The 12,403-nt window shown below is 55.3% G+C and overlaps 1 protein-coding gene across 1 annotated transcript; it reads right to left on the bottom strand.

Moving 5' to 3' along the window:
- Positions 1–2,061: 2,061 nt before the first annotated feature.
- Positions 2,062–4,555, bottom strand: FEZF1 (FEZ family zinc finger 1). Its single transcript, XM_017818154.1, has 5 exons — positions 4,130–4,555; positions 3,758–3,979; positions 3,453–3,587; positions 2,998–3,130; positions 2,062–2,366 (listed from the first exon to the last, which is right to left on the bottom strand). Exons 1-5 carry the CDS (start codon positions 4,553–4,555, stop codon positions 2,062–2,064), a joined length of 1,221 nt encoding a protein of 406 aa, XP_017673643.1.
- Positions 4,556–12,403: the final 7,848 nt, after the last annotated feature.

Consider the following 12,403-nt stretch of genomic DNA (forward strand, 5'->3'; position numbering starts at 1 on the left):
TGCCAAGATAGCTGCAGTATCTTGTACTACTCACATTTGCTCAGCAGTAAGAAAAGCAAGTTGGACTTCTGCTTCAATAAGAACAGTAAACTGGACTTCAAATTATTTCCCTCAAGCAGAGGCTCACAGAAATAGCACACCCGCATCATTTTAACGGGATGTTTAGGACATTTTACCTTTTGTTAGGTGTTGCAGACGTTTTTCTTTTAACTATCGACACACTGCAGCGATCTGATTTGGGAGGAATTTATCCCTGGGGAAGCTTGAATCACACTGTCCTGGTCCCAAGATCCGAGCAGAGCTGGAGGGAAAGTGTCCTCAGCTCTGCAGGACCCTGTCCTCCCTGCCCCTCTTCAGCCCTCCTCCCGCTTTACCAGAGATCACTTCAGGGGTCACTCACCTCCCTATCCCTCTGTTCCTGCCGCCTCAGTCCCCGGAGGAAAGCGGGGAGCGGATCCCCGTTTCCCTGAGGTTTCCGAAGGGGAGAACCGCTCCAGGGGGTGTCCCCAGGCCGCTGCGCCGCCAGCGCGTGTCAGAAGGATGCACTGAGGTGTGTCCCTCCCCCCAAAATTTCTAGACGCTTTTCCCCAGGGGCTGAGCGCTGCCGAGGTGCCGCGGGCTCTGCCCGAGCTGTGGATCCGACCTGTTGCTTTGCGTTTTACACGCAGAGCCGCCCGCTCATAGGATTACCGCGGTAATCCGAGATGTGTGAGAGAGACGCGTTTCCCCTCTCAACCGCTTTCAAAGCCCCGCGGTGAGCTCAGAGCCGCCGGCCCCAACCTGAGGGCCAGACCTGCTGGTTGCGGACATCCCCGAGGGGGCGGCCCGGGGGAGGCAGGAGCGCCGCCTGCAAGGGGATACCTCTCTCCTGGCTGTAACGCTTTATGTATGATTTTAACCATGGCGTCTCTCTCCTCGCCAAAAGCCAAAACTCAGGGAGGGCCCCAGGTGCTGCAAAACCTGGGGGAGACCAGGGATGCCCCGCGTTACCACATCACCTGTTCTTGCAGGGCTCACTCCGGGACGGATCCGCAGGTAGGTCCTAGCGCCCATGGGGCACCCTGCGCTTCTCCCCGGACAGCGCCGCGCCGCCGTCCTCTGGCCCTACCCCGAAAGGAAGCGCTGCCCGGCCCCCTGCCCGGGAAAGACCCTGAGCATGAGGTGAGCTGCGGGCACAGCGCTGCGCCAGCAGCGGGAGGTGAGCGGGCCTGCCTGCTCTTCCCGGAGGGTAGCACCCGTCTCCCATGCCTGGCTCGGTTACCCCGGGAGCCGTATAATCCCAGACGCCCCCTCCCGCTGCTCCTCAACCGCCCACCGACGGGCGGGCTTTGTTTTCAAGGCTCAGCTTGGCAGAGTCTGCTGAGCAGCTAATAACATAACAACTCGGCTTTGATCAATCCGAACTAATTACCCCTCTTAATTAAAGTCTTTAGCGGTTGTTTCAGTGTTTTGGCAAGGACGCGGGAGAGCTTTGCCGTGCGGCAGCGCCAACGCCGCGGTCCCCGCCCGCCCGGCCGCACCGCAGCCCCGCCGCCGCAGTCACTCCTCGGCAAAGGTTTATTTCCACCAGGTCAACGAATTCTTTCTTTTTTTTTTTCCCTCCACTTGCAAGAATCAATCCGAAATTCAAATCCGTACATAGAGAACAGTTCTGTCCATATAGATACTATATTCAGGGGGAAGAGGGAGAGGAGGAAACCAAGAAGGGTGGGATAACCAGCAGGCAGCAGAGGCAGGACAGGATCAACACAGTGGGGATATATATACATCGAAATAATTATAAAGTGGTTCAGCGTTCCCCGCTCGGGTAATACAGATCCCAAATAAATACAGCAGAAATTGGCTTGGCGCTTTTTCTTTCTTTTTTAAAACCATCTCTCCATCTGAGATGCAACGACAACAACAACAAAAAATTGAGTCTTTAAAGAACAAACGAAAAAAAATAAAAAAAACCCAACAATCAGTCCCATAAACGTTAGTGGCGATATAGAGCATAATACACAAAACCGCTTAACAGGTGCATGCAAAGAGGCGGTGGGGGCTCGCACGGGCGGCCGCCCCTCAGGGCTGGAGCGGCGGCGGGCCCGGCAGCAGCGGCCCGGGCGGGGGCGGTGGGTCGGGCCCCCCCAGCTCGGCGGGGGGCCGGGGCAGTCCCAGGGCGCTGTCGTGCAGCTTGCGGACGTGCTTCTTGAGGTCAAAGTTCCTGCAGAAGCCTTTGCCGCAGGTGGGGCAGGTGAAGGGCTTCTTGTCGTTGTGGGTGTGCATGTGGAAGGTCAGGTTGTACACCTGGTGGAAAGCCTTGTTGCAGATATTGCACTTGAACTGCTTCTCCCCGCTGTGAGTCAGCTTGTGGTTTTTGTAATTGCCTGGGAACGAGACAAGAAGGGCAAAGGGATCTGGGTTTGCAAGATCGACGTTGCAAAAGGAGAAAAATATAAGAATCCCCAAACCCTGTCCTGTGCCCAGAGCTCGGCATTAGGCTTAAACGACCGCCGATCTCTCAGCAAATGCCCACCTTCTCATCATCATCCCCGCGGCTGTTCCTCGGACAGACGACAAGGGAACGATCGAAAAAACAAAAATCGCGATAGTTGCAGAAATAAAACGCCTGGATTTAGCCTTCCCAGCAACGCGGGGGGGGGGGGGCGGGGGAGAGAGAATAACTAAATTCTTGCATTTGGAGGCGAAAAAAATCAGCGAACTTATTTGCCGAATCGCGCTGGAAGCTGCGTGTTGCAGTGCGGGGGGAAGGGGCTCTTCCCGCGGAATGACTGCCCCGCGCTCCCCCCGGAACGAGACCTCTGCCCTGCTCCGTGGGCTAGGCCAAAGGAGATACGTCGGGGCTAGCGATACTTAAAATTAACCTAAATAGCTAATAACAAATATTTAAAACAAAATTAACTCCCCACCAGCCTTCCTGTCGCGAATTGTCCCGACACTTGACCTCGACTGGGGAGAGGAAAGCGGGGCAAGAGAGAGTGAGCTGGAGACTGGTACCTTTCTGGTGAAATCCTTTGCCACAAAATTCACAGACAAATGGTTTATAGCCGGCGTGTATTCGAGTGTGCGTGTTCAGCGTCGAGCTCCTGTTGAAGGCTTTGCCGCACTGGTTGCACTTGTGTGGCTTTTCCTGGAGAGAAACAAACACCAAGTCACGGCTTGTTGGCTGTTTTGCGGGGTCTGTCTTCTGGTTGCCGGGGTCTGTGTGCTGTTTTGCGTGGTGTATGACCTAGTTTGTGGGGTGTATGTGTTAACTGACGGCTCGCAGCTGCCGGTGCGGGACACCCGGAGGTACCTACCGCGCTTGGGGCAAACGACATCCCCCCGCGGCTCTGGATCGGCCGCCCCACACCGCACGCCGCTGCCTCAGAGCAGTCGGCCATCGCCGAGCAACCCGAAAAACGTGAGTGGAGGGTCTTGGGCAGAGAGGAAGGGACGGAGAGGGCGCTCACCTGGGTGTGGATGATCTTGTGCCGGCAAAGCGTGCTCGCCTGTCTAAAACCCTTCCCGCAAACTTTGCAAACAAAGGGTCTGGCTCCCGTGTGCACTGGCATATGGCGCGTTAAGTTATAATGTGCATTAAATACCTGTAAAGAGGAATCAGACAAAAATAATTAAATGAAATTGCTATTAGAAGATGAGAGTGATGAGGGAAAGTCGTCGTTTAAAAATCAAGCAAACAAGGGACTGACAACCGGCGGACAGACGAACGGGGACAGGAGGCCGAGGAAGGGAAAGGGGCTGCGGCGCTACTTGCCTTTCCACAAACTTCACACGTGAAAACTTTGGGCTTGCTGCTGGGAGAGCCGCGGCTGATCTCAGAGGTTTTATAGGAGATTTTTTCTGAGAGGATCTGAGCACTTTCTTTCATGTAGTGCTGCAACTGAACCTGCGATAAATCCTTGAAGGCGACCCCCGCCGGGTACTTGTCCACGGTCGGCAGCACCAGCTTGTTCCGCTCCGCCAGGTAAGCCTTGGACTGCGGGTGCAAGGGAGAGCTGAGGAAATAAGAAGCCACCGGGTGGATGTTGACACTGGAGGACGGGTGACAGGGGCTGTCGCCTCGGTTGAAATAGCACAGGGCTCCCATGGCGTGGAAGGAGGAGTGATTGACCACTCGGGGTCTTACCAGTTTGTACTGCTGCAAGGGCAGGGCATCGCGGGGGAAATCTCCTTTCAAGCTCAGGGCACAGTTCAAGAGATCGCCGCAGCTAAAGGAGGGTGAGGAAGAGGAGTCTAAGTGAGCCTTCCTGGGTTCCGCTCCGGCCACCGCCGCTTTGGGCAGGGTGTCGTACGCCACCGGGACAAATGGGATCATGCAGGGGATGGAAGAGTTGAGATGCAGCGGGTGCTTGGGGTCGCCTTTGGCCACGGAGCCATGGAGGAGCTGCGGGACGGGGATGGAGCGGGGCTCTGGAGTCCGCGCCATGATGCGCTCAATGGAGAAGGCGAGGGGCTTGGGCGTGCTGATCATGTTGCTCCTGGCAGACAGGCTTTCTCTGGCTGGAGGAGTCGCTAGGGTTTTGGTCGCCGTGTGGTGGCCACTATTGTCCATGGCTGAATTGCATTTGTTCGCCCGGTTTGTGCCGCTCTGGTAGACGCCTCTTTTTTTTTTTTTTTTTTTTTTTTTTTCCCTCCTCTCCCCTCTCTCTCTCTTTCACTTTCTCTGCCCCTTTTCTTGTTACTGATCTGCGAGGAGGGAGACCAGCATCATCGCCGCCACCATCACCACAGTCTCCGCCGGCGGAACCAGCCTTCTCAGTCCAGTGGACTCATGCCAGCCCATCACAGTTTACTTTGGCGCACCAATGACTCGGGACAATCGCTACTTATTTCTATCAATAGAAAGTGTTGTGTCAATAACGCAGCCAAGATCTCGCCAATCGTTAACTTCCAAGAGGAGAAGGTAAACTAGATAATTGCTCAATTCGCTTCCAACAGTCAACAGGAAAAGTTTTTTCCCCCCCAGCAAGCGGTTACTTTTCATTGGCGCCCGCGCCTCCCCCGCCCAGGGAAGGAGGTGGCTTTCCCTCCTCTCCGCTCTCCCCTCTGCCTCCCTCCCTCTCTCTTTTTATTATTATTATTTGCAATCTGCTTAACCAAGCTTTAGAGGCCAAGCAAATCCGAGATCAATTTTCTTGTTTGGCTTTAAGTGACATCATCTAAAATCATTGTCCAAGAACTAAATAGGGATGTGAAACCCAATTCAAGGGCAAGCACCAGGGTATTTGTCAAACGAGGTGCTGCAGAAGAAGCGGCTGGAGGGGAAGCTGTTTATTTCCTTGCCACTTTCCAGCCCGAGCTCTCTTTGTGCGTGCGTACGTGTGTGTGTCTGAGGGAGGGAGGGAGATGGCTGCTCTGCTCCTGAGACTGCTCCTGGTCTGCTCACTGCTTTAAAGAACAAGGTCAGATGGTGGTGAGCTTTTGGAAAACACGGTAGACAATTAAGCGGGGGACTTGCGGCAAGCAGACGGCCGGAGCAGCGCGAGGGGAGGCAGGCACCTCCCCGGCCAAATAGAACAAGTGCTTGAGAGCAAAAGGATGACTCAAAACCTGGGGCAGGGGAAGAGAAGAAAAAAGAGGTAGGGAGTGCCTTTTAAAACTGAAGCACTATTTATATATTTTTACATACATATATATATATATATATATATATGTAACCTGCATATACACTAAGTTTAGCTTGTCTGTCCTTATATGATACATGCACAACACAAATACCGAAAACTCAGGGCCGGTATAGATACACGAAGGAATATACAAGCTCCACACTGCTTATAGGTATATATGCACCTAAGCAGATGCGATGCCCATGTATTTAAGAGAAGCTTGACGGCCCTGTTCGGGGCGGGCAGCTCCAGCGGCTGTTCGTACTTACAGCGAAGCGGGGGTGGTCGGGGAGATGAGAGGGGCAGCAGTGGGTATGGGGCTTTCTGTGTTCCCGCCCATCCCACCAGTCGACAATTCGGGCTCAGGACAAGATCCCGTTTTCCCTCCGACCTGGGGTTCACTTGGCTAGTCACTGAGAGGCTGCTACCGAAGTAACCCCAGGGACAAGCCAAGGGTCCCTCCGTTCTTTCCACCTCCCGCAGAGAGCGGCTGGGCCGCTTCCCCCAGCGGAGGGACCCATGGGGCAGCCTTTCCCTCCAGATGTCCAGCGCTGCCTTTCTCCGGGACCGAGGGAGAGAAACAGGAGGTCTCGGTTTTGCTAATGGAGAGAAGCCTCCAGCGAGGCAAGGGAGGCGCGGCCCCCGCTGCTCTGGTACCAGCCGAAGAACCCGAAAAGGCTGTGTCTCCCCATCACCTCCCGGCCCAGGACAACCAACCTGAGGGAAAGTGAGAGCAGGGATGAAGGGCCGGGGACCTGGGGAGGGAAGCAGGAATGGAGGGACGGAAGGAAGGATGAAGGGAGGCATCCTCGCCCTCGGCGGTTGGACCTGGCCGACGCCGCCCCGGGCCACCGCGGCTCCGTTTGAGGAGGGCAAGGCAGCGGCTGTTCCACGACGGTACCTCCGTGGCCGGGAGCTCCGTGCCAGCAACGGGGAGCTGCGGGGGACGGAGGAAGAGAATATCCTGCTGTCTCCGGGACGGACGTCGAACGACGGGCCGTGGCCCGTGCACCCCTCGCTGCAGAGGATGTGCCCCGCACGCCCTGCAACCTCCGTGTCCGCCCCGTCCCGCCGGTGCCCGGAGCGCAGGCGGGCAACAAGAGCCGGGGCTGGCCTCGGAACCTGCCGGGGTGGACACAGCCGTGCGGGCAAGAGTGGGACGAAGGAAGGGTGGAATCCGTGCTGGGCCCTGAGGGGTCTCCAGCCGTGATGCCCCGTTCCAGCCCTGCTCCCTGTTCCCCCCGGCCTGGATGGGGGGCCGTTGACCGGGGCTGCGCCGCTCACCTCCCCCTCCCTACCCCCAGTCCCCCATGGCACATGGGTCAGGGCGTTAAGACCGTAATTGCTGACCCTGATCGGGCTGCCGCACCCGCCTGCCTCTTACCTGCTGCTTCCCGCACTGGCACCGCCAGCCCCGGCTCGGCCGGTGTCACCGACCTGGGGGAGAAGGAGGCAGCAGTGACCCGCGGGGGGGGGGGGGAGGTGGGACGGGGGCCGGAGCCGTGTTCCCCTGCTTCTCCGGTGTGTCGGTGTCTCTCGCGTATTTTGTGTCCGCCAGAGGAGAGTTTCCTCCTTCAGAGCAATTTACATTTAATTCAATCTAGGCAAATTTCCTCTTGATTGGTGCTGAAGAAGGGAATTATTGTTGAGTGGGTTTTAGAGGCTTCAAATCCCATATACTTAATATGTTAACAGCTTGCTCTTAACTGGTCTTTTTGGGATTGACTTTTTGACATGCGTTTGAAAGTAAAATACGTAGTGTCATTTGAGCAGGGTAAATATCCCAAAGCAGCAATTACAGCCCTGCCATTGCAATTATCCTCCATACTGAGATACACTCTTGGAGAAACGGGAGCTTTATTATTCGTTAGTTCCTTTCGGATACGTCTCCCTTTCTTTTTGTACTGTGCAGGAAAACTTATGTTAGTGCCTAATTATTCAATAGCGATCTAAAAGAAACGTTTTTAAAATTTTTTTTTTGGGGAAAGTCATCCCGTTCTGTGTCAGAGATGGAGCCTTGTTAATTCTGGAGTTGCCCGCAGTATAGATAGAGTTACTAAAATCAGTGTCGATTTTTTTCAGTCCTGTCCTGAGCTTTGCCTTGCTCTCGGACCGCATCTTTTTAGCGATTTTGCATATCTGCTGAGCTGCAAATGTCCTGCAGTCGTGCTAGTGCAGGTTTGTTTTGCTAGAGGCAGAAAGATTTACAGGCTCTGAAGGTAGCAATAAGAAACTTCTTGGCCAGTTTCTTTTGGCGGGTTCACGACGGGCCCGGGGCTCCCACCAGTCTGGCGGCACTTATCGAGTCCCGGCAGAAGGGGCCAACGGGGGAAGGAGCGGGCCTGCCGGCCTCCCAGTGTTACGAACCGTCGGAGGAATTAAGGGCAAAAGTTTTGCCTCGAGTTGATTTCGTGCTCTGCCCGGGAAAGCTGCTGTTCTCTTTTTCCCGGTAATCAGCTTTGTGTTTCATTCGCTCCTAAGCTATGTTCTTGATATTGCTCACTTGCATTATTATCATAACGTATCTCTACATGCATTCAAAATCCGAGTCACTGGCGAATTCATCTCGTCGTCAGGATTACTCCAATCCGATCCCAGAAGCGATTAGAGGGAGGTAAAATACCGCCTAAAGCCTAATCTTTAATTTCTTCCCCCTTAATAAAATGAATAATTCCATTGCGTTTTTTAAGTAAAAAATGAATTGAAAAGGATAATAACTCAGCTAACCTTCTGTTGCGTGTATTAATATTTTCCTGGGAGTGTTTTACCACAACGCTCCTGCCCGAGCGGGCTGCTCCCTCTGCGCGCCCGAAGCCGGCTCTCCCCGGCCGGGGAAGGGCAGGGAGGGCAAGCGACCCGCCTGGCTCCGAGGCGTCTCCGAGAAACCTAAGTGTGCGGGTAACCCGGGAGGTTACAGAGCATCCTTCTGGCCGCGACACCAACGGACCCGACAGCGCCTGGCCAGACCCTGATTACTGTTATTATTGTTCTAATAGTCGTCATTAATAGTGCCACCACCGGGATTCGCTGCTAAAGCTCGGGTTTGCGCTCGATACGCATCAGTCCGAGCCGTCCCCTTCCCAGCCATCGAATTTGTGAAGAGGCGATTTATCCCGACACGGAACAGCAGCGCCGTCCTCCCTCAGCCCCGCCACCGCCGTGCCCTGCCCGCGGATCCGTGTCCCCCCTCCCGTCCGCCCGCAGACCCGCCGCGGCTCAGCACGCTGGCCCCGGCTTGTTACAATTCGGAATTAGCTCCCGGCTGCTGCCGGGCTGAAGGGCTCTCTGTTTATTCCCACTCAGGGCTTGTTGTTTACTGTCTTTTGAAGGAAAGTCAAAACATAAACGAGGGAGTTACAGCGAGGGGAAGCAGACCCCGGTGGGTCATCCGCCGTCACCGTTTATCAGCCCGCGCCGCCGTCTTTTTAGGTGGAATCTGCTGCTGCCGCTGCCCGCCCGGCTGCTGGGGTGGGGTACATGGCTCTCAGGCCGACCCGGCCCCGGCGAGGCGAGGCGAGGCGAGGAGGGGGCGGCCGTAGAGCTCGGGCGCACTTCGCAGCAGTCTCGAGCTCTGCTGTTTCGGGAGCGCAGGCAAAGGCGCTTGGGCTTTGGTACGTTAAGTTGTAACACTTCGACGTTTTCTCAACTGACACTTTCTCCGGTGGAAAAAATTAATAATATATGTGCGTGTGTGTGTATGCCTTCAGAGACTATGTGTAGTCTTCCCATACAGTGAGGGTGTGTTGGTATCCTTCTATAGCAGTTCCACTACAAGCAAAAAAATACAGTGCTGCTATTTTTAACCGAATCCATCACAAACGAAAACCAGTTGACACTGACCCGCCCAACACAAGTGTTGCCGGAGGTGAAACAAAGTTTGGAAGTTCTGTACATTTCGTACAGATCCCTCTAAATCGAAAAACAAACTGGTGCAAATTAAGCCTTTTCACGTATAAAGCCTTTAATCACATATAAACGAAATTACAAGTGACCCTCTAAAGCAGTGCTTCCGGCCCTCCCGTAATTCATGCGAGCGATTTGGCTAAGTGTGCCAGCTCCAAACGTGAACCGCAGCCATCACGTCTAATCTAATCAGTCCGCCCCGTGAGGGGACCCAGCGGTGTCATCAGCTCCAAAGGGCCCTTGGTGGAAGTGGCTGGGAGAGGCCAGCGGCAGCTGGAGCCATGAATGACACTTTCTCATTTGTTCCTTTCCCAGTTCAACAAATGTTTAGCCCCGTTGCCACTAAATGAACGTCTCGCGCTCTTTGGCTGGGGGAAGCTATTTATTTTTAAGATTCCTGAATCGGATCAGGAGCAATTAACTTATTTTTTGTTTCCGTTTTTCTGTCAGTGTATTGGGAGGTAACTTGGAGCAAAGCAAAGAGCTGGTCGCTGTGTGGGCCGGGCTCGCCATGGCGACGGGGAGAAGGTGCCTGCCGGACCTCTCTCGCTTCTAGTGGGGCCCGTTTCGATTCGCCGCTGCTGAGAGGGAGGGAGAAGCCAAGTGAAAAATGTGAAAATAAGAACAAAACCAGGAGCCGTGCTCCGTCGCGGCCGCTCCTGGACGCGGAGAGGGCTCCCCGTCACCCCGCCTGCTCACCCGGCGCCCCTACCCGGGGACGGACACAAGGGAGAACTGAGCATCACTCGGGACGGGGCAGGGGGAGGGGCGACACGACAGTACTCCTCCTAAGGCCGTAAAAGTAAACTTTATGTGTGTGTGTGATTGTTCCTTTTTGTTTGTTTAGCTGCCTCTTTTTTTTCTTTTTTTTTTCCTCCCTAGTCGCTCTTAAGACAAAACACGCCCGTGCCGGTGGGAGGCCGGCCATGATGTTTCCGTGGGTCCCAAGGGCGTCGAGGGTTCCGTCCGTTTCGCACAGAACGAACCCGGCTCCCTCTCGGCTTCCCTACTGCCCTGCTGCTGCCACGCGGCTCCCGCCGTCTGTTCCGCGCTCGTTTGCTGACAGTCAAACGTCTGATTCAAAACACAGGTAGGTGCAAAACGGGCACTCTCTGTGCAGGAACCCGCCTCACAGCCTTACAACCACTCCCCGAACCCCCGAGCTCATCGCCGTGTCCCTCGTGGAGCCGCACTTGCTGCCCACTCAGAAAGTTGACACTGGTGCCCCGGCTGCCCTCTGCGGCGGGACTCTGGTGTGTTCCAGGAGGAGCTCTGGCCCCTCGAGCCCGGAAACACCACACTCGAGATCTCCTCGGGAGGAGTTGTGTGAGTGTCATGTCCACAGAGGACAGGAGGGAGGCAGGAGAGAGGAGGGAAGCCGCTCCGCTGGGAACCCTCTCGATGAGCACCCGGTGCCCCGGGAGCCTCTCGGTCTAGCAGTCCCTCCAAAGCTGCGTCGGCTCCTGCACAGGGGGCTTCCTGTCCTCCGCTCGGGTCGGGTTTACAGCGCGGGGCGGCTCTAGGACCGCCAGTATCAGCGGCGGGACCCGCCGGTGCGGGCTTGGTCGGCTGGGGCGGGCAGCGCAGCAGGGGAGCTGCGGTGCCGGGACAGAGGTTTTGCTCGGCTGGAGGTGGGAGGCTCAGTGCCCTGAAGTCGCCCTTGTCGCCGCGGAGATTCCCACAGCCGCTGCCTTGGCTTACCCCTTGTCCAGGGTAAGCGATAGCCGAGGGGGCGAGCTCTTGGCCCCGGGAACCCCCTGCCCAGTGCAAGAGAGCTGTGAGGGTCGGCGCCGCTTACTTGCCCCGGCCCCGACCACCGCTCGCAGCGCGGGGCGCGTACTCGGCCATGGCTTCTTCTGGTTCGGCTTCTACAGACCCTTTTTATACCATTAGGGCGCGGGGTGAGGGGTGGGGAGGAATTAAACGAGACCCCTCCTGCCCCCTTGCTGAAGGCTTTCTGCACTCCATGCCCGCTTAGGAGGCGGCGGCGGGGGCAGTGTCCCCGTGGAGGCTCCCGCAGCCCCAGGACAGCGTGGCGGGTGCGCCGATGGATGCCTCGCACGGAGGCGATGTGGCCGCTCGGTACGGGCACACACCTCCGGAGCGTGCTGAGGGTTTAAACACCCCAGTTAAGATGTAAAGGTGGCCCCTGCGCCCGCCCTCGCGGGGCTTTGCCGCGGCTGCTGGCAGCGGCCGTGTCCAGCGGTGGAATGGTCACGCAGGTACCTACCGGACTTCTCAAGCTTGGTATTGGTTCACGGTTTCACAAATCTAGTTACTAAGAAAATACTTTAGAAGAAATGAAAAGACCTTTGAAGCACTGTCGTTTCTGCATCTGCCTTCCATTGATGTCTGCTGTCTGTCTCTCTAGCAATAACTTATACATACTTTGTGTCTGAGTTAATTTCTCTGAAATCCCAAACATCTTGTAACCTTTGGTTTGTGGTTTGTTTTTTTTTTTTACTATTTACTTACTCAAATCATCTTTGTTTTGGTTTGGTGTTTGTTTGGTTTTTTTTACTATTTCCTTGGTCATTTCCATCTTACTGACAAACGTGTCTTGCAAGTACTGCATGCAGACAAAATCGTATAGCAAAATGCTCGACATATGGGGTTTACATGCATCATGCTTCATGAAATTTGATAAACTCAGACATAATTCAAGCCACAAAACCTCATGGTCTTATTGTTTGGGTGGTTTTTTTCCTTTCCTTTTTTTTTTTTCAAATTATGTCGGGGTGTAGACAGAGTTGACTGCTTCCTAAGATATAGGGCGCTGGGGGGATTCCCCAGGCTGTCTGGACAGGGTCCCACCAGCCAGGGCCAGTCCCACCACACCCAGCCAGCGAGTGGGGCAGGGGGAGAGGTGGTGGAAACCCAGATCACTGACA

Source organism: Lepidothrix coronata, unplaced genomic scaffold, assembly GCF_001604755.1.
Source record: "Lepidothrix coronata isolate B3197 unplaced genomic scaffold, Lepidothrix_coronata-1.0 Scaffold66, whole genome shotgun sequence".
NCBI classification, from domain to species: Eukaryota; Metazoa; Chordata; class Aves; order Passeriformes; family Pipridae; genus Lepidothrix; species Lepidothrix coronata.